The sequence below is a fragment of the Rutilus rutilus genome (genome assembly GCF_951802725.1).
Source record: "Rutilus rutilus genome assembly, chromosome: 6".
In the NCBI taxonomy this organism is placed as follows: Eukaryota; Metazoa; Chordata; class Actinopteri; order Cypriniformes; family Leuciscidae; genus Rutilus; species Rutilus rutilus.
In genome coordinates this window covers 26,104,495-26,132,359 of record NC_140214.1, presented here as the reverse complement: position 1 = coordinate 26,132,359, position 27,865 = coordinate 26,104,495, and the positions used below count along the sequence as shown (strand labels likewise).

At 36.3% G+C, this 27,865-nt stretch overlaps 1 protein-coding gene across 4 annotated transcripts in view; it reads right to left on the bottom strand.

Moving 5' to 3' along the window:
- Window positions 1-3,441: 3,441 nt before the first annotated feature.
- The window catches only part of pbx1a (pre-B-cell leukemia homeobox 1a), a 125,732-nt gene continuing 101,308 nt past the window's right edge, over window positions 3,442-27,865 (bottom strand). For 2 of the 4 annotated variants that reach the window (XM_084410568.1, XM_084410567.1), the window contains 7 exons: window positions 11,320-11,564; window positions 10,915-11,105; window positions 10,558-10,693; window positions 10,256-10,415; window positions 8,452-8,561; window positions 6,487-6,576; window positions 3,442-3,962 (listed from right to left, as the gene is read on the bottom strand). In XM_084410568.1, coding sequence (XP_084266694.1) covers window positions 3,870-3,962; window positions 6,487-6,576; window positions 8,452-8,561; window positions 10,256-10,415; window positions 10,558-10,693; window positions 10,915-11,105; window positions 11,320-11,564 — 1,025 coding nt within the window. In that variant the 3' untranslated portion in view covers window positions 3,442-3,869. The remainder of the gene's footprint in view (window positions 3,963-6,486; window positions 6,577-8,451; window positions 8,562-10,255; window positions 10,416-10,557; window positions 10,694-10,914; window positions 11,106-11,319; window positions 11,565-27,865) is intronic. The other 2 variants (XM_084410570.1, XM_084410569.1) reach the window with 1 other exon arrangement.

The window sequence follows — 27,865 nt, the reverse complement described above, 5'->3', positions numbered from 1 at the left end:
AAAAAAAATATATATATATATATTTGTGTTTAGGAATGGAACCAGAGTCACAAATCAGTCAAATAAAGATGTTGAATATTCACTGTAACAACTATTTGTTTATGTGTCTCCACAGCACAAAGTGGTTTGGCAAAAATGTTAATTGTTATGAATCAGAATAAATAATTTAAGTAATCATGAAATAATCTAATTTAATTTGTTTTTAATTTTATAAAAAAAAGTTGTGTGTGTGAGTGGGGTGCTAAGTTATAATAAAAAATATTAATTTAAAATATTTTTTAAAAATGGATATCAATCACCAGTTTTTGTTTTAAAACTTTTTTTAGTTATTTTTGTGCCAAAAATCTGATTCATTACACACACTTTAAAAGCCACAAAATATCCTTCAAATGTATTATATGGTACTTTATATCTCAAACAACACATTTATCTTCATTCTTGAAACATTTGTAAAAACATCTGTTTTTACCTTATATGGTTACACTACCATTCAAAATGTTGTTTTTGTTTTGTAAAGAATTCAATACTTTTATTCACCACAAATGCATTAAATTGATCAAAAGTGACAGTAAAGACATTTATGTTACAAAAGTTTTCTTTTTCAAATAAATGCTGTTCTTTTGAACTTTCTATTCATCAAAGAATCCTGATTGTAAAAAATCTATCACAGCTTCTACAAAAAATATTAACCAGCACAACTGTTTCTAACATAGATATTAGTAAGAAATGTTTCTTGAGCAGCAAATCAGCATATTAGAATGATTTCTGAAGGATCATGTGACACTGAAACTGGAGTAATGATGATGAAAATTCAGCTTTGCACAGTTTTAAAATCTTTTAAAAGTTATTTTGAATTGTAATAATCTTTTCATATTTTTCACTGTTTTACTGCATTTTGATCAAATAAAGGCAGCCTTAAAACATTTATAAAAATCTTATCCGAACATTGAACAGTAGTGTATATTTGCAGACAATAAATAAATAAATAAATAATAAAAAACCTTATGGAAAAGAAAATACATCAGGATTTACTTAAAACACTGCAGTATTTTATTGTAAGCAAAACACATGCAACAAAGTAAAATGGGATAATTTGTTAAGGGCTGAATTTAAAATATCAGGCTATGAAAAGATGTGATATTGGACAAGAAATGTGCAAAATCTAAGTCGTGGATTGAGTTGACTAATGCCAGGTGTGATACATTGTGTATCCATATTTCCTTTACTGTACTAAAATGGTCCCTAAACATAAATTGGAGAACAAGAAAAGCCTTAAACCCTGTAAAACCTTTATAAAAAATAACACCAAAACAGAGAATCTCACAAAATACATACTGATGTGTATCAATACTGTTCAGTGAGCAATACAACATTTATTGATGATAATCATGTCAATTTTGAGACAAAGTTTGTGGGAATTGTGGCGGAAACCCAAACACAATAGTGTGGACTTCAATGCTTCATATGGTACATAATCGTGAAGTCTAATAATGCATTTATAGCAGGTGCGGTCAAGTCTATTTCACAAAATATATATACATTTTCACAATGGCAACCATCAGCAAACTAGAATTTGTGTTCTTATGTGTCAAAAGTATGTCATTCAAATAACAGATGTTTGTATTTCCATATGGATTAGCATGATTATCTTCAAACTATATAAAAAAAAAAAAGGTGTTTAAGAATGTCTTGAGAATGAGAGCTAAACAAAAGCTAAAACCAAGAAACAAAAGAAAGAAAAAGAATCATCAAAGCCATTATTGAAGGCAAAGGCAATGAAATATCGGTCACATATTTCTGTTTTTTTATACATACATAAGCTACTTTCAGTTTTTACATTTTTGGTTTTGATAGTGAATAGATATGAACATTCCCAAACATTTCCCCCAAAAAAATCCATTAAAGAGGTGGAGCTTCTTCCTTTTTGGCAATGTTTTTGGTAGAACGTGTGTTGGAGAGCACAAATCAACGGGGGGTGATATGCTATTAGAAACTATTAGTGATACATACACATCAGAGCAGAGATGATCGACCGGCTTCACCTCAGGTCAGGGTTTTGGAACTTGTTCAGAAGCCGCTGAACTGATTTCTGGGTTCGGGGGCAAAAGGGTCCACATAGACCGAATGGTTGTACGGCACTTTACCTGCATCAACACAGCTAAGAGTGACCGTCGAAATGTCCAAATCTTATTAACCTAATGACTTCCCCATTTAAATGGATTCTGATTCAATGTACTGCAAAACAAACTTCATTACCCGGAGCCCTGTCAGACAGGGATATATTTTCAACAAAAATTAGTTAACTATTGAATTTTTCAAGATTTTTTTTTTTTTTTTTCAATTAGGCAGAAGCGCTACATCAGTCATGATTTCACAATGGAAACAGTGGCTACAGCAATACAAATTTGCCAAAAGAAATGAGAAGAAATGAGCAATCAGGTAGCGCTTGTCTGTTTTTCTAACTTCCTTACAAATGCTGCAGAAAACTGAGAAAAGCTCAATATGTTTAAACAGCTATGGCATGATATTTCATATTCTTTTACATTGTTTACACAACGGATTTTGGTTACCAGCAACACTCAGCTGTAATGTTAAATGTACATAGCTTGTTTCTAAAACTGTACACTCACAGTTGAAATTACAGGGAAAACATCAAGACGTCAGGATAGCATTTGTTATGGCGTGGCCTTTTGATGAAATCCTCTGGGTTTTTGCTAGTCAACGGAACATAATAAGGAATAATCCTTTTAAAAAGGGAGCATACTAAAACTAATAAAATGATAAAGAGCATTAGTGCTTGTTTTTGTCCATGATTTGGGGTAGAAAAGGACACCTGTTTGTATAAACCAAACAAATATATTGCTCTTTATGTTAAATTCCTTCACTTAAGGGAGAAAGGGAATAAGGGAGCGTTTGAAAGCAATCTGAAGTGAAAGCGGGGAGGAAATGTCATTATAGACCATAATGACTTGATGCTTCCGCCATTTCCGGAATCAGTTATATTTTCATCGACTCGCAGACGGTGTCCTCAAAAACAAACAGAGTGAGGAAATGACTCCAAATGAAATCTACGACGACAGAGTTGTTTGGACTGCTCTCTACGATAAAAGTAAGCATTTACCTTTATCTAATGGACAGCTTTTGATGGTTTTATGGGGAAAACATGATAATCAGCTTTCAACTGGTCAATGGAGTGACCTCCACATATCCTATTTCACGTTTTATACACAGATTTATAAGAAAAATCTGGTTTTATAGGGCAAAAATTGTCAAAGGAAATACATAAATACAGATGAATTGATATTGGAGGATCTTTTGAAAAATAAACAACAAAAAAACAAAAAGTCAATATATCACTATTGAACGAACAAAAGAGGCAATAATAATTGATCGTACCGATAAGGAGAGCTTCCTCCCAAGCACAATATCAAGTGGTATCTGTTTTTAGTTTTTTTTTTCAGAAAACAAAGACTGTTGTTTTCTCATTTTTCGTTTTTTTTTCTTTTCTTTTTGCTGAGAGGTAGAATGAAGCATTTAAATTGAAACACAACGACTGGTTGTTCCATCATAAACAATAGCCTCATAAGACTGAAACAGTCACAGGTTAGTTAGTCGCCCTGTGCCGCCTAAAAGACACTGTGAAAACTGTACAAACACATCTTTTTTTTTCCTTTTCTTTTTTAAAATTTTCAAATTCATAATTGTTTTCTAAAATCTTGTAAAGTATCCCAAATGTTCCATGGTGGTAATGGCATGATTGTGTATGACCATGTGGGACGTTAATCCGAATCTGCGGAGGGTGGATCGCTGGATCTTTAGCGAGAGCAGTCTGAAGATCCCACGCGCTTTTTGTGGATGGATGGTGCTGATCAGTTGGAGGTGTCGGAATGGACACTCCCGGGTCCTTCCGTGGGCGAGGTCACTGAGGAGGGTGTCGGGGCGTCTTGCCAGCCGCCGTTCGCCTTTCATGAGGAAAAAGCGAAAAGACAAAATGACGAAGTGTACATTTCAAAACACAACGCTCATCCGACTGAAAAGACGTATGCGAAACGAGAGCGACTATAATGAATTCCCTCACTATAAACACACTTTTGCAGAAAGTGAGTCACAAAGTGAGGCAGTAAAAAGGAACGACATTATGCTGCATATTACGAGTCATAGCGAGTCATTTCCAGAACGCGATTTTCAAAAGACAGATGATGGAGGAATCAATTATTGCAAATTATCACATTGGCTAAAGGAATGAAAGTATAATTGGCACCTAAAATGGAGGCCATTTCATGTCCGGGAGACAGGTTGCCTAAAGAGCATTTGGGGCATTAATAGCAATTTCCATGCCATCAGAAAAAGGACTAGAAATGGGCTTTGGCAGCCTCTTATTTTCCCAGCCTGTTATTTTAGATAGAGGCAGTCTGTAATCAAAAAAAGAAAGAGCAGAGCGAGGAGAGAAAAAAACTTTTCAAATCTTCAGCTTTGGTGACACCCCATGTCTATTTCAAAGGCGTAATTACAGCGCATGGGCGAGAGGAAAGCTCCCCCACATAAACGCTTTATGTCTCAGGCCGTCATTATTCACAACCGGAAAAAAAGGAGAATAACTTATCTGGGTGGAGAAGGAAAAACATCATGTTATTTAAGACAGTGAATTCTGTCTTAAATAAGATTGAGACACTTTCTCTGGCTACATTATCACAGCGTCGCGATGCAAATGTTCAGGATGGTGTTCATGTATAAAACAATGTTGATTTAATTATTGATACGAACATGAAATCAGTTAAGTTGACATTTATAAATCTGTATTAGAAATTGCTGCATCAATTTAATATTTTTAAAGGGGTTGTGAATTGAGAAATGAAATCTTTCTTGATCTTTTGGAATAAACGAGGTCATCGTACTATAAAAATATCCTGTGAGTTTGCCATAGATGGCACAGAAGCGCTGGGTCACTTCCACAGGACACACTCGGCTTTGCTTCAAGCCAGCTATTTAGAGAGACCATGTTAGTGTGTTTGTCTTTTTTTTCCTTTTTTTTCCCCTCCTCACACTTTGCTGGCTCCCTGTCAGTGCTGTTAAGGTGGCAGATGTGTGATATGACCAATGCACTTGGATTGCTGTCCCAAATCTCTACTCAGCCCTCCCTTGAGACTGTCTGATCAATTTCCTCTGCTGGCGACACGGCTTGTCGCTGTGGATTTTACATGCTGGCCTCTGCCGCTTGTGTTCTCATTCTCTCTCTCTCTCTCCCTCTCTCTTAAACACTCCTCCCCCAGTACAAAACTGATGGTTGGAGCTGCTCGTCTCCTCTGGTTAACACAATTCTTTTAATGTGCGCTCAGAGCTGTGGTGGAGGACACAATTGAAAGCTTTCAATGAGTTTGATGGTCAGAAAAGCACCTGCATCTGGGCTTCTTTGATGTTGTTGGTGTTTATGTGGCTGAAGGAGCCGTGGTAACGCTGACACTGATCATTTATGATTTACGTGTGCATATTTGCCACTGGCACCACTTATCAATATGGCAACAGACAAGCTAGAGGTAAGCAGAGTGACCAAAATATTATAATCAAATATTACAATAATCAATGTGAGAGTATCTAAATACTAGATACGAATATATTTTAGTCTTGTCAATTGATAAAAAAAACTAAAAAACGGAAAAAAAAATCTGTAATTAATTGCGATTAATCATTAAAATTTTCAATATGTTTTTATATTGTAATAATTTCATATTTAATCTCCAAATTAATATAGAAACAACATAAAGATAGTATAGCCTGTATTTCTTTTTATAAAAGAAGGCCAGTATCACTGATGTGTGTGTGAAATAAATAAAAAATTCTCAATTTTAGCCATTAATTATAGGCATTCAGCATAATTAAAAGCTATCATTTTTTACATTTATTAGGCTTAAAAAATAAATAAAAAAAAACTTAATTTTAGTGAACTTAAAACAATCTTCACATAAACCCATTATAATAAATGTCACATTTACCTGTGCCCAGACCTGTTTTAGTTGTTTTTGACCCATGTAAGCTTGTAAACAGAGCTTTAAGATTTTTAAGTAGGTCTAACAGGTAGGATATATGCAGAAAGTTATCAAACACTCCAGAATCTTCTCTGCATAAATCATAAATTAAATATAAATTAATCCTTATTAAAGCTACAAAAGTTCATTCAAGACCAGTGAGTGATTTTCTCATTTTCTTTTGTTCTTTGATTATCCTTAATGACAAACCGCAGTAGGTTTATTAGGCTGCGGTCACTTTAAGACCTGCCGCACATGACGTGGATCTGGATTATGTTCATTTAACTCACTTTAAGAACATGAATGACTTTCGATTGATTCATTAAAAAACTGCGCATTAAATATGCTAAACTATGCTTTTTTTTTCTTTTTTTTAAATCAAGCTAATGGCACTGGTCTTGAGAATCAGGTACAAGAGCAAAAGAAGAGAAGATCAAATTGAAGAGGCTAAGCATGGACTTACATTGATGCCCTGTGGACTGTATATCTGACTGGCAGCGAGGCTTTCACTGTACCCGCCTGTCTGACTGATAACATGGCGAAGAGTATCCACCTGCAGACAGAACAACACAACACAAACAAAAGACAGGGTCAGACAATACCTATACAAAACAAAGACGTTTGTGCTGAGAAAAGGTCACCCTGATATCAAAAGGATATTGGCAACCGAAAAGGTCATCAAATGTTGAATGAAATGTTTGTGCTGCAGATATCAAACAAAGGACACAATTTGTTCCAGAACTGATGAGAAAATAAACCCATGTTTACAATGTAATTGACAAATAATGTGTGATTTTAGAGAATTAAATTTAATGAAAAACCCAAACAACAAATATACAAATTATAATTAATATATATTAAAAGTAGGGGTGCTGATTAAGGCATTTATTTAATTAGTTATGGAAATAATGCATTTAACGTACCCACCCAGCCACAGACCTACGTAGGTTAAAGTTCATTCAGTTGATTGGTGACGAACATGAACTCATTGTGTGATGCAGCCAATAGAATGCAGTTAGAATTACCTTTTTGAGTTTTTGTCTTGTATTTATATCATATGAAATAGTTAAGCAATATCACACGAGTATTTGTTTTTGTCTCAAATAGCATGAGTGCAAATGTGATATTGATTTTATACTACAGTTAGATAATATTGTGTTGTATGTTAAACACAATATTGTCTGTTTTGTTTTTGTTTATCTCATATTTGTAAAAGAAAAAAATCCTGTAAAGCCACAGCTAGCCTAAACATTTATGCGCAACACATAAACGTTTGTAATAAACATTTATTACCTGTAAATTCTATGTTGAATCAAATCAAATATTTCTTTCTTAAGCTACTTTTTGTAGTGTTTGATTTGATGTTTTTCTCATTTAACACAATAATGACTTTAAATGATCTTTTGGGGGTAATTTCTCAGCCAAATTTTATATGCGATTTGGGACATTAATTACTTGAAAATATTTTTTTTATAGCTTGACAGCCCTAATTTAAAAAACACACACACACATATATATACACATTTTATATTTAGATCAATTCTATCAAAACACATTAAATAACCTCATGTAAAATCTCTCTCATGTAATTCTTGCAGCACATGAACTCATTTCAGAAGATTTCCTCTGGGATTCCAGCACTGAATATTCATTAAGCACCCCGAGCCTTCGGAGAAGTTGCTTCGTTATGGGAGGAAAATATTACGAATATTTGGATGCAAGCGTGCCGGGCAAGGTCAGGCAGCCACGGTGGCGGACGTGACAGCATGACAGATACGCAATCCCGCTGACAAGAGCTGTATTGTTTCCAAGACTGTCTTTGATGGTCTATTCATTTGGAAGTTGACAATGGCCACGAAGCAGTGTACGACTGCTGGAGGCAAACTGTAACCCCAGTCCGTCCTCAAGGTCAGGAGGACCGTCATGTCAGCCACGACTGAGCAGAAATCTACACGCGTCGGACACTAAGACGAGCGGGCTGGAGCTGAGAGATGAACTTTGTTGTGACAAGGATATATAACAAGATGTTGACTATTTTATCAGTTATGACAGAGACATGCCATTCGGTACTAACGAAGAAGGTTGCCTTGAAAATATTGGCTAACACAAGAACAAATGATTAGATTTCAGGAACAGCATGTGCCTGCTTGCAAAAGGGGTTCGGCGAAAAGCGAAGCTTAATTAACAAAAATACCCCACAAAAAGGCACAAGCACTTTCCTAAGGTTCCTTTGTTAGAAATTCAATAAATATAACAAAAGAATTGGAGTACTAATGGTTCCAGGCCCACTGGGCAAGCCGCAGCCGTGACGTGATTTTGTGAGCTGGGTAATAAGGACCACCATTACGACAGCACAATGTGTGATTGGGTGTAATTGAATGAAATTAGTTACGGTCATCTGCCCTTTCTCTCAGCGCTACTCCCCTACCTGTGACTGAACGTTGGCCCCCACTTGGGCCCCCTGGTATGAGTCCCCATTCAGAGACTGCACACTCATGAACAAGTCCCCGGAGTTCATATTAAAAGAGCCAGCGGAACCTAAGAAGAAGAGAGGCAGAGAGAGAGAGAGAGAAAGATAGGGATAGATAAAGACAAGAAACAGTCATGCAACAGTAAGACTGAAGTAAGGAGGGTTAGTAGTGCAGAGCTGTTAATTTAAGTGTGGGTTATATGATAAAAAAAAACACACAGGCTTTGTTCCAAATGTTAGATCCAAGCTCAGAATGAGTCGAGAGAAATGATGATTAATATAAATCGATTTACAATTCATTCAGTCTCTAAAAGTACCTAATATTTCTGTTAGCTTAGCAACATGCCAATTAACTCAGGGCTGGGCAATATGGCCAAAAATATTATCACAATATTCTTCCATACTGAATATCAGTATTTATCACAGTATTCATTTAAGTATTTAAAACAGTGTGCATATCATGTGCTTTAGTAGGTGTAGTAGATTAAATTGTGCCACTCATTTACACAAACACACAGAATACGCAGACTTTTTAGCGATACACACCTGATCTTCTAGATGTTGGCTAAATATAGAAAATTACTCTATGGTTTATCATCTGTAATGTTGTGGATTTATTTCATTTATTTATTTATATTGATAAATAACTATATTGATTTATCGCACAGCCCTAAATCAGTTGTCTAGTCCAGTCACCAGTGCGCTTCAAATAAGCACTATTTTTTATTTTTTAATGCAAGAGAACATACTAAATCAGGTTCCTTTTTTAATTAGGATACTGTCTATATAGAAAGTAGACAGCAAGGAAGCTCACTAGGTTTTGAAACAGTCCTGCTGAACCTGCCTAAGGTTGTTTACTGTTCTCAGTCTGGTCATGCTGGTCTTTAGCTGGTTGGCCAATACCCAAATTCCTCTAAAACCATCAAAACACGACAATAGACATTTCACAGAAATTTTGCTAATGTGACCGCACCTTTACCTTAGCACAAAAAAAGCTATTAAAAGTGTTTCAAGAACAACAATGGGTGAAGAAGGGATTATTAATACTACTACAGTGATATCTGAGATGGACAGTACAGTTACTGTACACGGCCACAGCCAAGTCATTCAGGATGTGCTAATTGAGTCACACAAGGAATCAAAGAATGCTATTTGTCTTTTAATGGAGGAGACAACGCAAGATGCCCTAGATGTTTAAGAGAGAGCAGGGCTTAACTTAATTTCCGCTTTAAAAGCCGCAGGGCACTAATCAAATGTACATGGACCTCTAATCACTTCAAGGCTATATGACAAAAGGCTTGACCATCTCTTCATAATGACATCCAGGAGGTCAACCAGACAACAGTGACCAAGCCAACTGATACCTTAGGTGCATTCGTTCCAGAATCCAGATAAAGCAAAATATCATTTTAGGCAAAATGAAAGAAAAAAAAAAGTAGAGAAATAGTAAACAGAGATTAGTAGAAGATGAATTTTTGGTATTGAAAAGCGAGAGTTTTGTATGAGCTGTGCTGCAGGTCAAGCTGCTGATGTAGATAAAGAAGGGAAGGATTTGGATCTCCTTTAGAGAGGCATTATGGCAACGCTATAGTAAAGGAAGTGTATTGAAGGTAGGCAATTGTGGACTATTCAGAACTTCTTTTTTGCCAGTTGGTGACATTAAAGTTGTCATTTCTGCACCACATTCTAAAAACCTGTTGAAGACCAATGAAAAACAAGCACATCTGTTGTTTGTGTGTGGACTTGTGTGTGCAATACTCACCAGCTGAATTTGGTGTGGAAGGCGAGTTGGCTTGGCTGCCGTGGGTGGAGACGTTGGTTGCGGTAGCGGCGGTTCTGGCAGCGTACATGTTGGCTTCTTCTTGGAATTTTCCAATATTTTTCTTGTATCTGATTCTCTTATTTCCAAACCAGTTGGAAACCTGAGAAAACAAGAATTAATGGTTAAACCAGAATTCAACTTTAATGTTAGTTGAGAGCTCTTAAGTTTCTTTGTACTACAAATGTCTAAGCATTCAATGTATTCTGTGTCACTGTATGAGGTGAAGGTTGGGGGGGTCTCACCTGTGAGACTGTAATGGAGCATTTCTTTGCCAGCTCCTCCTTGGCCTCCTCGCTGGGGTACGGGTTGCTTAGGTGGGAGTAGAAGTATTCGTTCAGGATCTCTGTGGCCTGCTTATTGAAGTTTCTCCTTTTTCGTCTTATGGGAAATGACAGAACAGAAAGAAAGAGAGAGAGAAAGCGAGAAGGAGAAAGAGAGAATGAGAAAGAGCAAAGCCAGCTTGATTCAAAGCTAGTGTTTAGAAAGTCCGTCACATTTGAACCTGCTGCGCGAGATACTCATAAAATTGTGCTATTTTATTTCTCATAAAATGAATGAGATACTTCCACCCACAAACACACGTATACACTCATACAGACCTGGCGTCGAGGAAGCGGGAGCGCAGGATCATGACCGCCTCGCAGGTGCTCTGCTTGAGCTGCATCTGGATGGAGCTGAATTTGCGATGGATGATGTTCACCATGCGCTCGATCTCTTTGGGGGAGATGGGCCGAGTGCGAGACTGCTCCCTCAGCAGGTTCATCACATGGGTTGTGAACTCATTACACGCCTGAACATGCACAGAAGGGCGGCACAAGGATCAGGATCATAACTACAGGAGCTGCTCTCCTGGACAAATATCCTATCCTGAGAAGAGTATGTGTGTGTTTTCTTTTCTTTTTTTGGGGTGTGCAAAGGCCTACAGCATTTTGTTTTTGAAACATTTGAATTTACATAGGTCAGATCTAGGAGACTTTGTTTTACTCCAGACTCTGTTCTCTCACCTGCTCATACTTCTCCAATTCTGTGTGGTAGATCTGACGGATCTGGGTCAGCTTGGCCCGGTAGTCTGAGTGTTCGGCCGAGTTATCGGACCCGGAACCACCTGTCGCAGCGGCGGCGGCGGCAGCTGCAGCCGACCCGCCTCCTTTCTCGGGACCGGACACGCCCTCGGCTAACAGCATGTTGTCCAATCGCATGAGTTGAGCATCTGGTGGCTCCTCCTCCTGAGCTCCACGGATACTGAGTACTGTCAAAGAACGAAAGAGAGGATACAAACTTGAGTCATTTTTGTGGGCTCAACTGCTAAAAACAGCCTTAAGTTGTCATCAAAGAAATCCTGAAAGCCTCTTACTAGAAAATCTTCTGATATATTATACTGTTTATGACCATGTAGAGGTCATTTCTGATTAACTTAGTTAAGCTAAGATTTGCAATTTCTCAATACAACACAAGGAGATCTTAATATTATTGATCTGCCTGCACTGACACCATTGGATGAGAATTGAACTGAGCTGGACGATGACATTACAGTTTTCTCCAGAGCTGCTGTTTAGATAAATGTACTAAATTAATAACTAATGATTTTTACAATGGAAATGAATCAACGCTGAACTTACTTAAGCTGGACAATGACACTACTTTCTTTTAGAGCTGCTGTACAGCCAAAACAAACTTTGTTGCAGTATTTTCCTGTTATCACTGTAAAGCTAGTTTGAAACAATCTGTATTTTAAAAAGCGCTATATAAATAAAGGTGACTTGACTTGACTCAAAAATGAGAAGCACATAAATATGTAATGTATACAGTTTTTCAATTTTTCAAAAAATTGCTAAGACACATTTCTTGAAACCTTCACCTGTTTTAAACACAACAAACTTCTGGCAAAATCAAACAATGCTTTCAGATCATATACACACCAGTGTATATATAGTAACACTACAGGCCATTCAATAGACACTACATAACACAGCATCCAGAGCATGAGGTTCAAGAAACTAAGTATACAATATACAGTAAACAAAATCTGCAATTACGTAAAAAAGTATAGTAATTCCAACTAAGGTGAATAAATTGTATACTGTATGTACTGCAAGTATAGCATTGTATTGAATATTGTAAACTATTGAATGTCTGTATATGTTCAGCACTTGCATACTGTGAAAATACAGTAGTTGAAATGCAAACGGCCAAAAGGTCAAAGAAAACTCTAAATGAAAAGCATGTTACAGTACACTCTACAATGTTGTGCAACTGCAAAATCAATGTTAATGAGAGATTCATTGTGCCTCAGCATTATGTCTTCATGTTCGGTCCAGCCTGAGGACTTTTTCCACATTAAACCATGTTTAAGTTTTATGGAAATAATGATTTATTCGACAAATGCGTTTAGGTCTTGGTTAAGAGAATGGGGTTTAGTGTCTTAGCAATTGTGAAAAACTTTAATATGAGTGATCTCCATAAAGGTCAAGTTAAAGTAAATGTCTGCAATAAAATCAACATAATAACATCTCATTGTCTCCTTATGAGCTTTCATGGAGCTTGAGAAATGATATACGGCCTTCATTTTAATTGCTCTCTTCTTTGTGATAAAAAAAAAAGTGGAACTATACACTGATCTTGGCAGGGCATGAGATAATAAAACCATCATTTCATTGATTTGCACTATAATTTAGAATAAATGATTATATCACAGCTCATTTTTGGTTCTTGATCTTGTGATATTTACCCAGTGAGGAGTAAAAGCATTAAATGATTATTATTTAAAGCATTATACTAAATTATTACTAAGATTATTACCCACCACACTGCTGCATTTTTCTTTATTTTCATATAACTGTCAAGTTCTCTGGAAATCTTTCCTTTTTCCAACTTAAGTCAATATACAATGAATCTCTACTCTTTGAATCGCTCTGATTTTAGTGATACACGTACAGTATCACTGTTTATATTGGCTGTGTTACAAAGGTACTGAACAGTGAACGAACATCTACATTAGTACAACATTTAACTCCAGTGCGGCTCCAATTACTCCAAAGACCTTAATCACCTGATTTAAATGTCAAATATGGTAAAAAAGTATTTGGTAAAATATGCTACACAGAGCTAGGAGTAAGACACTCTTATTGGTAGCAGAAAGTATGATCAAATTAGCAAGAAACAAACATGCAAAGAGTGGAGGATGTTTAAGATTCTGTGTGGGTCTGGTTATTCCTAAACTAAGAAAATATGATTTTATGAGGACTCTCATAGGAGTTTTTGCTGTGTTTGTGCGGTGATATTTGACTATGATAAACTGTTGTATCTTTGTGTGCCACTAGATGTCTCTCCTTCTGTTCTGTTCAGGGACGGCAGACCGACAGCAGACAGAACCTGCACCAGCCATTGATTCAACAAAGAGCAACCTGAGACAGCACACAAATCCTGATTTACAAATAATCTCACAAACAACCATCCACACATTTTGCAAGAAGAACAGCTTCACGATAAAGATCTACAGCGGTAAACAATGTTAAATGTAAATAAAACCAATACTCCTTATATAAAGCAACAGTTCTGTCTTGGTTACAGTAACAGTGGACGTCAAGTGGTGACCAAACAGTATCAACATTGCTTATTCTAAGCAATTGCTTATTTGATTTTTCTTCAAATCTAATTTATATATACATAATATAACAATATATATAACAATATATATAACAATATATATATATATATATATATATATATATATATATATATATATATATATATTACGGTAAAGGCAGTTATAATGTCACAAAAGATTTCAATTTGCTGTTCTTTTGAACTTTCTATTCATCAAAGAATCCTGAAAAAAAAATCTAGCAGTTTCTACAATGTAGAAACAATATTTTTAAAGTTACACAATATTACACTTTTTTTTACTGAAAATTTTGGCCAATACCGATAACCGATAACGCTTTATATTTTAAAGCTGATAATCAATATATTGGTCGATAAATCTAAATCCAAATTTTTATATAATTTTTGAGAGCCCGATTACAAAAACAAAAGTCTCACCATTAAAAGCCATGTCCCAAGCACACAATTATAATGTTCTCATTACAAATTTATGTAGCCTACAGTATATCATCAATCTACCATCATGGCAAACAGTGTGCACCTGAGGTGTTTCAGCTGAAGGAAATAATCCATTATTTATTTTATATATCGACCAAATTTTCTTATCAGGCAGATAGCGAAAACATTAAAAATGAACATACAGTATATCGGCCGATACCGATATAGTGGCCAATATATCGTGCATCCCTAGTTTTTACTGTATTTTTGATCAAATACATACAGCCTTTGAAAAAATTATAAAAAAAATAAAGAGATTGTGTGTAAATACAGCCTATAACATTCAAAACAAAAGATATAGGAAGCATTTCCCCTCCTTTTTAAAAGTATACACTAGTCCAACTATATAGAATTATATGATTTGTTTGTTTTTTTTGCATCAAGCATTGTTTTTCTATGTATTCACGAGTTCACACTTCATATATAGTATTTGGCGTGCTGTCCGAGGAAAGTGCTCCAAGTTTGGAATTTGGCCCGAACCCAGAGCAAACCTGCACAAACAACCAATGTCTGTTGCTGTGACATCATTCTGAAGATGACAGCGGAGGGTGATCTGTTTCCACAACCCAAACCCAATCAGCCCAGCCTCTTCCAATCAGCTCACTCCCACTGCAAATGTCAGGGGCCGTCAAAGGTCAAGAGGTCAGGGCACGGGTTGAGCGAGGTCAGATTTCTCCAGAGAACGCTGGCAGAACAGCAAACATCCTGCTTCTTTAGCGTGTCCTTCAGCGGCACTTTTACAGTATGTGTTTCTTTAAGTGATTATTTTTCTTGAACTCTTCGCTTCAACTCTTCAGCCTGTTTTCAACCGATCTTGCTCTGCTTTTCAAATAACCATGTCTGTCCAATTTCAGGCTCGTCTCAACTGTCTGCCCACCCAACTATTTCACAGCGAATAAAAAAACACAAGCGTATATCAATAGCTCAAAACCAGAGAGAAAGAGCAAGTCTTTTATGCCTTTATAATAGAAAAAGACAGCAACAGTGGAACGTGACTGGTGTATGGCATCGACTAAAGAAACCCAGGCCCAGAAGTGTGCAACGTTCATCTGGAGAGGAAATCTAATGAGGCAAATAATGATTTATTCATTCCAACCATATCCTCCAGTGCACAATTAAATGCATGAAATATATTAAATAAATACAATGAATGCGGATAATCATACAATTCACTTTGCTGTTGCTTAATTACCCCAAACCGATGCAATGCACTTTATTTATTTTGATTCAGTAATGGCATGGCAATCGATTAGGCCGTAATGCTGCCGGCCCAGTGCGTGTGTGTGTGTGTGTGTGTGTGTGTGGTCCGTGCCCAATGCGCTGCTGATGTGAACTGAGCTGAACTCAACCACCCGCAGACAAACATTAGCAGTTTTCTGAGGAGCAGATCATTCTCTCTTTCTTTCTCTCTCTGTAGGGGAAGATGGAGTAAGACGACCCCCTTAAGAACTACAGCTACGTGCACGCTGATGTTCTGCCGTCTCGAGTGTTTGGTATCCGCTATTCTGACCAAAGAAATATTACAGCGACAAAAGACTTATTATGTTCAGCAATTTTAACCACACCACAGCACAGTCGATGGAGGCGTCGTGTTTTGCTTATACTTAGAAAGGCTGCTTCACAGAGCGATCTCTTGTTGCCATGTCCACTCATTATAAGCGTTTTCGGACTTCTTTTTTTTTTTTTTTTTGGTTGCCAGCCACCACCAGCATTTTTGATCATTTTCACAAAATGTTCATGGCCCCCAAAAAGACTTGTTGTATGAATATCTGAATATACAATATATCAAAAGAAAGAACAGACACTCTTGTTTAAAAAAATTAATCAAAAAACAATGACAAAAAACATTTCATTCTAGCTTAATGCATTCTTTTTTATCAACACTTGAATGTGGGTAAGTTTCATAAAAAAAAGCAACATTTTGAAAAAATCACGTTTTTGTTAAAGACTACGTCTGGATCGGATTCAGAACGATGATCAAAACATAGATGGAGTAGATCGAGTCCATCAACACCCCCAAAGTTTCACAGTCCTATAGCTCGTCCTGGGTCGACATTACATTCAGTAACTTTAGGCAGTTTTGATTTATTATGCTGTTTAATGTTGATGATCACATTATTTTAGATATCGCTTGTTTCTGCTTCTTCTTCACCTGTTTTTTGATCAAGAGATTCAGTACTTTTTCAGAAGTTGCGTAATAGCGCCCCCCCTACCATATAACAGTGAACACACAGAAAGCCATAAAGTACCGTCAATGTCGGCTATTGAGTTTATGGAGTTATTAAAGTAAGCGGGTATGGGGTCTTATTTTCAGCATAAAACATTTGGATTTATTTCGGTTTATTGTGGGCTTTATCGTTGTTTTTCTAGATAGATCTGGCAAAACAAATGAGTCAAGGCTCGTATCGCTTTCCCTGTGATTTCTTGCACTGCACATAAAGAGAAATAACATTTCTAATGCACATTAAACTACGTCATTAACAACTAGTTGATCAGTTTGGTTCCTTACACTGTGTATAATTTTTGTAAATGCGGTTGTCACTACCTGGATTTTTCGGGAGTTAATTCGGTCGTAGAAAGCGGTTGACAGTCATTCCTGTAAATTACAGAACTGTGTATGTACAGAATAGGATGAATTGTAATATATATATATATATATATATATATATATATATATATATATATATATATATATATATATATATAGTTTATTTAATTTGGGTGAAAAGAAGAAAAAAAGTACAAAAGATTAAAAAAATAACTAATCATAAATGACTAATCATAGTAACAACTACACTAGCCATGGTGATCTTCTGCCATTTATCATATTTCTGAGGCTCCAAATATCAATCAATCAATCAATCAATCAATCAATCAATCAATCAATCAATCAATCAATCAATCAATCAATCAATCAATCAATCAATCAATCAATCAATCAATCAATAAATAAATAAATAAATAAATAAATAAATAAATAAATAAATAAATAAATAAATAAATCAATCAATCAATCAATCAATCAATCAATCAATCAATCAATCAAAGTATTACAACGATATCGATCTAAATGCTTGTCCCCCAAAAAAACATTTTTTTTGTATTTTTTTTAAATTCACCAGTGACAAAAAGATATTAATCCTCAAAAAACAACAAAAATGTTAACTTTCTGATGACATGCCAAAATAAATAAGAGCATAACCATTTAATTAATGTGTTCAGATGAAATTTACTGACATGTTGAGAAGAAAATTAAAGGTGGGAGGGACATGTTACCCCATCTTACCCTATCTTTCTCTCTCTCGTTTTCTCTCTTTCTTTTTCACACGTGTTATTTAGCATCATGAACTTCAGCAGTTTTTAGAAGTCTCTAATGGACGATTTCACTTTTGGAGACTTTTCACCCTCCAAGCAGTCGTTTCCCTTTTCACATCTAGAACCCACGCACCTGATAACAAGACCTAATTTCACTCTCCTCACTTCTACAACAAGGCCAAGCGGGTCTGGTGTTCCCTGTGATAATCCTGACAAAACTCACATCTTCCTCATGTTTGTGAAATTGTAATCTTTTTCAAATGTATGCTCGATCACGAGGTTGAACAGTATTGTAATCCTCCTTTGGAGCAATAAAAAGTGTTTCGTTTAGGCGAAACGAGGCGTTTGCGCAGTCAGGGGCTTCGAGCTAGGTTTAGTCAGGGGGTTTATCTTTTCAATGTCTAAACCAAGGCTGGTATCAACTTCAGGGAATTAAGTTGGGAGTCAAAGAGTGGAATGGATTACTGTTGAGACAGGAGGATTTGGCCTGATTTTGTTTCAGAAAGACAGACATATGGCACACAGCAGACTCGTGGCTCTTTAGTTCTCTGTAAAACCTCGGAGAAGAACGTCTGAACAATTTTGCTTAAATGTTCAGCGTTGCTAAAAGCTGTACTACCATCTAAAAAAGCAATAAGGCATATTTATTAAATATGCTGATTTAATGCTAAGGAAACATTTCTTATTATTATCAAAGATGAAAACAGTTGTGCTGCTTAATATTTGGGCGGAAAACCATATTTTTTCAGGATTCTTTGATGTATTGAAAGACCAGAATATATTTTAAATAGAAATCTTTTACTGTCACTTTTGATCAATTTAACGCATCTTAATTTCTAGTGTAAATGTATTATTTTACATAGCAAATTCATTTAATTCGTTCTACTAGAAGATATAACCAGTCATAGTCTGTGGAGCAACGTTTATGTGTTTCTGAGCGAGATTACAGCGATGTGTCTAGCCTGACTATGTAAAGCCAGAGATTAAGCAATCGTCCCTCTCTGGCATGTTTTAATTGAATGGTGACAGGAGACAATTCCCACCTCTCTCTGTACTCATCTATAATTAATCTGTGGATGGAGGAGGCCCTATCAATGACATTACATTGTGTTAATTGCCCCGGAACGAATGTACACACACACAAGATACATAATATACTGATGACAGGGGAACATTCTGATGCATTGAATCTTGTTGTGAAAGCCTCTTACAAACCACTTCATTTTGTCATTTGGTGTTTACATGAACACAACCACGATCCCATAAAAAAACTAGACAGAGACACGACCACAAAGCCAGCCAGTCAAAACAAAAAAAGAAAGGAAAAACTAAAAAATGCAAACAAGCCGCCCCGGCGCTGCTGTGTTTTCGTACTGCCCAGCCCCCTCCCTGGCCTCAACTCCCTGTGAGCGTCTTAAATGAAAGCATGTTTAATTAATGATGTTGAAGTATTCTGTCACAATTAGGAAGATGTATGGTCAAACAAGGCGCTTGTGATGGCCCTGACAAGGATGATGAAAGTTTGCCTTCCTGGACTGGCACTGGCAGCCAGCACTGGGCCCTGGAGCCTCTCCAGATGCAGTCAATACGGTAATGTGAGACCTGAGATCTCCAAGCAGACTCATGCAGTCAGCCAACAAGCATCTAAAACACCTCACTACACAACACTTTACTAGTGCTTCACACACGCCTTGGTTAGAATAAACCGTTAAAAAAATATATATAAAGGTAAACCTTCTAACATATCTCTCATGCATTTTAACAATTTAATATTATAAGGCAAGTGTTATGACATATCCTTACAAAAAATGTACCACTGTAACCCTAATTTTTGCCTAAATACTTCAGTTACTAACAGGGATGTACACACACACACACACACACACATATATATTGGCCAATATCGACAGCCAATAATAATAATTGTAATGTTATGGTCAATTAAATATTAGTTTTGTTTTCCTAAAATGCATAAATAAATTTAAATTATTATGCATTATATATTTTTTTAAATGATGTAGTACTAAAACTACAACATATTTTTGTTTATCTAGCAAATCGGCCTAACTAGATTGATAATTTACCAAAACCTAATATTGTCTGATATCAAAATGCGCACTGATAAAGTTTGCATCCATAGTTATTGTTGTTACTTTTTTTGTGGTGGGGCCAGTGAAAATTTTGGCAAGGCAAATACAAATCCTTACCATTGAGCTCTGTACAATGGCTGTTGTAAACTATGATCACAATGGTTAAAAATATATATAGGCCTGTGGTTGCTCGGTTATGGCAAAAATTATGATTACGATTATTTTTGGTCAATATTGAAATCCCGATTATTTAACACGATTATTAACACAACACTTAAATTAAATTAACACTTATTAACACAACACAACGAAAAAACTAATTAAATAAACAGTGTTTGTTCAGGAATTTTTTCAGGAAGACACTAACAGTACTAACAGTGGTATTCAGATAAATAATAGCCTTCAACAACAAATTGAATAATCAAATGTAAAATAACACTGCATAGTCTTACTGTACACATTAAATATAGATTAATCCTTATTAAAGCTACTTAAGCTATTCAGACAAGATCTTCCTGTCATTTGTTGTTTGATTACCAGTAATTACAGACTTCAGCAGGTTTATTGGGCTGCTGTCACTTTAAGAGTTAATGCACAGATCCAATATACTGTTACACACACGCGTTTTCTTTCCTCTGCTGTATACATTTACTTAAGACACTGTGTTTTTACGTGAATACTCTCCAAACAGCACACATTTTTGTGTGCATGCGTTTAGCCGTGTACCCAAAGCCCATTTGCTTACACACAAAAAGCGGCCTGAGGAACGGTGTCTCTTTTGCGGCTTAATGTGCTTTTAAGGGGAGACACGGCAGGCAAAAACATCGATTTTTCATGCAGTAGTCAGTTTTGAGATTTTGGCCGAGTTTACTCCTTCAATATGTATTCTTTCAAGCTGCTATAAAGAAAATGCTGAAAATATACATTACGATGTTTATTTTATTACATTTTGTTTACTTGCGGCAGTAAGTTTCTCCCGAATTTACCAGGAAGTTAGTATTCCAACGCGACATGCCGAGCTCCGTCTGTTCACTGAAGTCTGTCATGTCCGGGATCGTTGTAAAGCTCTGAGTCTCATGCACAACGCTATGTAAACCAAATATGGGCATTTCCTTTCTATTAGTAACCAATCGTGAATGTCCAAAGGGGGATTTAAAGCTAACGACGAAATCTCATTTAGAACTATTAAATCTTTAACTGCCGTTTTCTCAAAATTATTTTTTTGCGTTTTTTTGTCATTCTCCAGTAGAAACATCTCAGCCTATGTACACCAAACTTTCCAGTTATACACTTAGCAGTATTCTGAAGATCTGTTCAGAGGGATTTGTTAATAAATCATTCCTGGCCTGATTTATGTGACATTTTAAGTAAAAAAAAAAAGGTGAAAATTGATATTTTAAGGCTATGGACAGTATATTTTGATTTCCTAGTTAATGAAAGCATATATCCTGAAATCCCTCTGAACATCTTTTTTCATCTTGTGTGTAATCAAAATGAAAAAATAATTTTGCTTCTGGCTTTATCATATTTTCAGATATATCTACTGAAAAAATATGCAAAATTGCACATATTTAATGAGATAATACCTAATTTGCATAATTAAACATAAAAATTTCAAAAACATTTTTTTTATGAACTTGTGTAAGTAATGAACTGAGGAAGTTTCATGGTGATATCTATTATTTTAAAATTTTACCCTATTCACCTGTAGTGTCTCGCCTTAATAACACAAATATCAAACATGTCCCGCAGTTTAGCAACAGTAGATTGCCTTTTACAACACTCACTTATTTGGCTGATTTGGATGTTAAGTTTTGGCTGTGTGCTGGACGGAATGCTGCACAACAATCGTTTTACCTCGATTATCTTGTTTTCATAATTGTTGGAAGCCGAAATAAAAAAAATCAATTGCACAACCTTATATAGGCCTATGTACATCAAGATACCAACATTTATTGTATATACAATAACTGTTGCTTTGGTATATTGGTGGAAACTAACCCATGGTAAAATAAACAAACAACCACTTTGTGCCGTGACCGCATTACCACCTCTGGTGTGTATTATTTCTCTAATAATTAAATGACCCATTGTCAATTATTCCTTACTTAATAGTGTGCAAAGCATCAAAACGTTATAAATCTCATGGACCATCTGTTCAGATTTTCTCTATTTCTGACTTTCTCTTTCTTGTCTGTGTCATGGTGGGCCTGTCACCAACCCGTCTGTGAGACCAAAAGAGGGACAGCCGCATGCTAATGTAACATTGCCGTCATTCATTACACAGCCTGAATACAGTGAGAGAGACAGAGAGCGATAGAGAGAGACACTATCAATGTACAGGCAGCATAATAATAACATCCACAGTCATTCAGCACAGCTCTTTTCTTCACTCTTTGTTTGTGATGTAGGGATTCGGACTATGTTTTGCCAATCTATTTCATTCTGTGTTACTGTCACATGCTGAAAATCTCATCCCACAAACACAAATAAAATTGTTTTGCTGGTCCTGTATGCAACATTTACTTGCGTTTTGGTTAAGAGTTACAACAAAGAGTTATTCGTTTAAGTCAGCATTGACGTCTTATAGGTGGACTCTCCAAAATAATGACAGAAAGGCTCAAGGAATCAGAGGGTGACAGAATAAACACTGAAGATGCAGAGAAGGCGGGGGAAAGAACTGAAATGGAATGGTAAAGTACGGTGTCAATTAAAAAAATGAACTGGAGTACATTGCCGTGATGACAGCTGGTGGGAGCTGAGATGACAGGCGTTACATTACGCAGCTTTGGTGGCTCCCGTTGTTCCCTCTCTTGCCCCCCCTTCCCCCTTCCCTGCGGACGATGGTCAGCGAGACGGGTTGGGAGGAAAGCGGAGAGCTGGGACACCACTGGCCCCCAAGCTACAGCTAATAACCGTGATTAGCATTAGCAAGCCTCCACCAGGCAGTCTGGTGCACACCACAAGACAATTTAGAGCTACGCACTTCTACTTAAAGACCTTCATTAAAAGAATTTGTTATTCAAAACAGGCGACGCAAAGTGTCCTCGGGCTATCAAAGTCCTGTCTTTTAAGGTGCCTCAGAAACGATCTAATCAGACTTCAGCTTGGTGCATTAAGCTAGCTGAGTTTTGATAGCCTTTGGGCTAAATTAGATATCTTTCGCTTGGGTATGTTGCCAGGACAGATCACAGAGACAAGAATGCATGAGAACGGCTCATTTAGTTCACGTTGTATGACATACAAACCATACATAACATCTGAACTTACTAAAAACACAAAGTTCACACAGCTTTTGGCTGTTTGTCAATAACCCACTTTGACACTTCGTATTGGCTTCTAACAGACACGTATTGAGTTTACAGAGTTACTCTATAATGTCTGTCTCTTAAAGAGCTGGAGATGGGAAATGATCCCTTTGAAAGACAGCGACAGTGATCAAAGTCAGAATTAATTATGCACGCTTGTCTCTCTCCCCCTCCTCCTCTCCCAGTGAATTTTGCTAATCTAATCGAGCTGGAGCGGAATGGTTTCCTCTCTGTCATCCCTTGCATGCGTGTGGTGCCTGTTTACTAAAGGGAGAGGTGCGTATGACTTAATCTCTGCTCCTTGGGGAATCCGCCAGTTCTCTGTATATTGCTTTCTTTATGAGGATTGCATGTTAGAGAGGAATTTCTCTGTAACAATCAACCACCAAGGAAATCAAGTCATCTTTCTCCTCGAATAAATACCTGCAGAGTTATACTTGAAGGCTGACACACATAAAGCAGCGAATATAGCTTTGAAGGGATTGTAATGTTCTCACAATCCATCTTATTTTGTTCTAAAGTAGTATGACTTTCTTCCGTAGAGCACAAAAGGAGATGTTTTGAAGAATGTTTATGCTGCTCTTTTCCTTACAATGAAAGCGGATGGGGACCAGAGATGACAAAATAGCACCATAAAAGCGACATAAAAGTAGCCCATGTGACGTGTCCGTTTTTCGTGTCCCCGCCTTCTTTATGAGAGGAACTGGGAATGCACGAGATTAGAAAAAACGTACATTTTTCAGCGAGATACCCTATATTGCGATAGGGGAAAATCTGTAATTTTCTTGAAAATCTATGCATGTAAATAGTCAATCATGCTAGAAATAGTGGGATGTTTTTGTAGGGGAGTACACTTGCATAGACAATAAAAATTACGTTTTGCTTGGAGGACTTTTTTGGAGTGCAAACCACCCTTCTATGGCTGCAAGAACCAATTCCAACCTTTTTTAAGTAACCATAAAGTGAACAAAGTTTTAAAAATCTTCCACAAAATTTCCACTTGAGTCTTCATAGGCCATATTCCCACTGTTTTTGACCCATTCAATATGAACAATATGAATTTTTATCATGATTAAATGATATAATTGAATACTACTGCATTTATCTCTTACTGTATTTTCAAACATTGAACCATCAAGCTTTTATTGTAGTGGTTTTCCGGCAAATAAATGCAGGTAAATAAACACAGTGCCGCATTTTACTTGGAAACCCGCAGGGCATATATTTATTTAATTAAATTGCAGCCTTTGAGATTTGATAATTCTACTAAGCTATATTGTGATTTCAATTTTTATTTTTATTTTGCAGCCCTAAGAGGAACAGACAGAAATTTTATCCTGAAAATGTAACTTGAAAATCTTGCATGACAGTCAAGGTGACCATTCATTTTCATTGTATGGAAAAGAGCATTGTGGACATTCTTCATAACATCTCCATTAGTTTTTCATGAATGAAAGAAAGTCTAAAAGGTTTCTAAAAACATAAGTGAATAATGACAGATGTTTCATTTTGGGTTGAACTATTCTTATTTTTAAATCTAAATATTACCAAAAAAGCAACTTCAAGTGAGCGATTTGTCTTTAAAAATAACAACGTAGCCGGACTGAGGATGACTGTACTTTGATGTTCATCTGTGCAGTTGGGGTTAAGAGCAGAGGTGAATGTGTGAGAGCAGTAACCTCGCTCTGTTATGGCCCTAAAAAGGGTCTCTATATGAGCGACAGCATGTAAAGGGAGCCCCCGCACACTCGCCGAGGTCCCCGTGGTGTGTATTTGCACGCGTGGCACATTTCATAAGGCTTCGCTCTTTGACTGGTGATGAGTTTATGCGAAAGTAATTAACAGTAATTAATCCTTAATTACCATAATTAGCCAAGTCGCAGTAAATTAAACCACATCTGGAGGCAGATGAAAGGGGCTCGGCAACCGAAGCGGTCTGTTTTCTATTTTTATTTATTTTTTTACTTTTTTTTTTAGAGGACCGGGGGCGAAACCGAAGCCATCTGACAGCATTTGGTGGCGGCTACCTGTTTGATCAAGACTCCTGTGTTTTTCGCTCTCGATCCCATGAGAATGACTGAGTGAGTGAAGCTAAGGGGGATGGAGCATGATGGGAAGGGGGAGGAATGAGGGATTCATTTCAAACTACAATAACCTCTCATCTCTAGGGGAGCATCTCCCTTAAGCTATGACACAAGGACGTGCAACATATGGCCACTCGCAGACACACAGACAATTGCCTGTGGTGTCTGGCTTCTCTGCAACATGGATGTCTGCATCTCACATATGACACCGGGTTCTCAGAGATAACAGCCGTCCTCATCAGATAAATCCATCTCTGTGCGATCCCGAGTCATTTCAATCCCTCTATGGATATATGCAAGCATGAGAGTGTTTATCAAATACAGCCCTATTCACATAAGACTAGTTTTCACTGATTTTTACAGATGTACTTTGTGGTTTTAATCCAGTCCATATCAACAAAGTTGTTGTTGTTGTTTTTCTTTACACAGCTAAAATTACAGAGTAATTTACACAATGGTTTTTGAATCAGACATCCTCTGAGAAATCTGATCTCGTCCAGTCTGTGATTGTGGCGCATTATTTATTTATTTATTTAGTAACAATTCTACTCATTTATTTTGACCTTTGTTGAATACTGAAAACTAAAGCAAATTTTCTTGTTGCAGAAATATGCAGAACAAAAAACAGGAAATTATATAATAGAAAGGACCCCTGCAGACCCTCATGACTATGTGTCAGGGTGAATAAGTCAGAAAATATCAGATAATTTGACCTTTGTTTGACAAGACAAGGTTAGTAAAATGCAAGGTTGTAAATGTCATCTGGTGCGACTACTCCCAAAAATGTAATAATTGCAATATGAAATGAAGTACAAAAATACATTTTTTTATTTGTATTTTATCGTTTTTTTTTTTAAAATATCTGAAAAATAATGATTAAGATGTGTACACTCACATGTATTAAAAGTGTAAGGAAAAGTGTATTTTTTGTTGGTTGTTAAACTATATATATATATATATATATATATATATACACACACATACATACACATTCAATCATTGATTGAAAAAAAGACAAAAATAAAATAAAAATAAATAAACAAAAATTAATTTGACAAAGTTGCAGTTGAATCACTATAATTGCTAAAAATTTAATAAAAATTAATTAAAGCTAAATAGTAAAGCTAAATTACTAAAACAAACTAAATTAAAAGGAAATAAATACTATAATAGTATGTAAATAACAATAACACTGCTGTTTACTTGATGGTTGCACCACATGACACAAAAGTTGGACGTTTTTTAAAACCATTAAAAACCAACAGGAATACAAAGAGAACATGTCTAATATTTTAGCACAATCAGATTTGTCAATGTCCCATACAAGTCTTGTTTCTTTCAGTGGGTTTTGTGATGGATGTATCCAGAGCACATGACCTTCCTTAACGCTCACATACTCCCATTTTAATAAAGCTGGAGATCCCAATCCTGTCAAATCAGTACACAGAATCATAGACATCCTACCTTAATAATTGTAACTCAAACATTGTTTAGAAAGCTAATCTCATCCCAATAGTGCTTAAGTGATGCACCAATAAACTAAACACTCAAACAGAGAAATGAAAGTGCTGTGGGCTGTGGATGCTTGGCATGTGTGTGTCACTCTAATCAGTTATTTACACAGAGTGTGAGCAGATTAAATTGGGATTAGGCTATTTGCCACACCCGCAGGCAGCCTATGCCTCCATGTGCCTTCCCAGCCGCCCACTAAACCACAAAGCTTTACACTGCGTACATATCCAACAGCTCCAACTCTGGCACAACATCCGGCAGATAAGCACTCGTCTCCAGAACATATTCACAAGCATGCCATGTGTCAACACTGCACCAACGTTCATACCAATGTTCCACATCCAATCACAACTCCCCAAAATTCAGTGTTTCTGCTGTGTCTGGTGGGCACAATAAAGAAGCATAAAAGAGTCCTTATGACGTGAGCTAAATTCAGAATCTTCTGATCCATAGATTTGAGAATAGCGTTGGGAACCATTTTAATGAATCAAACACATTACCGTTCAAAAGTTGGGGGTCGGTAATATGTTTTAATGTTTTTAAAAGAACTCTCTTGTACTCACCGAGGCTGCATTTATTTGATCAAAAAACAGTAATATTGCTGCATTAGGCTACTCCAGTCTTCGGTGTTACATGATCCTTCAGGAATCATACTAATATGCTGATTTTCTGCTCAAGAAACATTTATGATGATTTATTAATGATGAAAACAGTTGTGCTGCTTAATATTTTTGTGGAAACCATGATACATCAATTTTTTCAGGATTCTTTGACAAATAGAAAGTCAAAATCAAAAGAACAGCATTTATTTGAATTAGAAATCCTCTGTAACATTATGTCTTCACTGTCACTTTTAATCAGCCGTTTGCAATAATTGTTTTAAAATGATTTAGTATTGAAATCATCTAGTAAATAAATAATTATGACTAATTATTTAGTCATTAAATTCCTCTTCTTTATTATTGTTGTAATTCATTACATTTACATTTATATAGCGCTTTTCTGGGAACTCAAAGCGCTTTACATATGGAAGGGGGAATCTCCTCAACCACCACCAATTTTTTGTTTTATAGGAATCAATATGTTGTTTGTCAACTGTCAAAATCTCTTCATTTGTGTTGCACATAAAAACCAACAGCT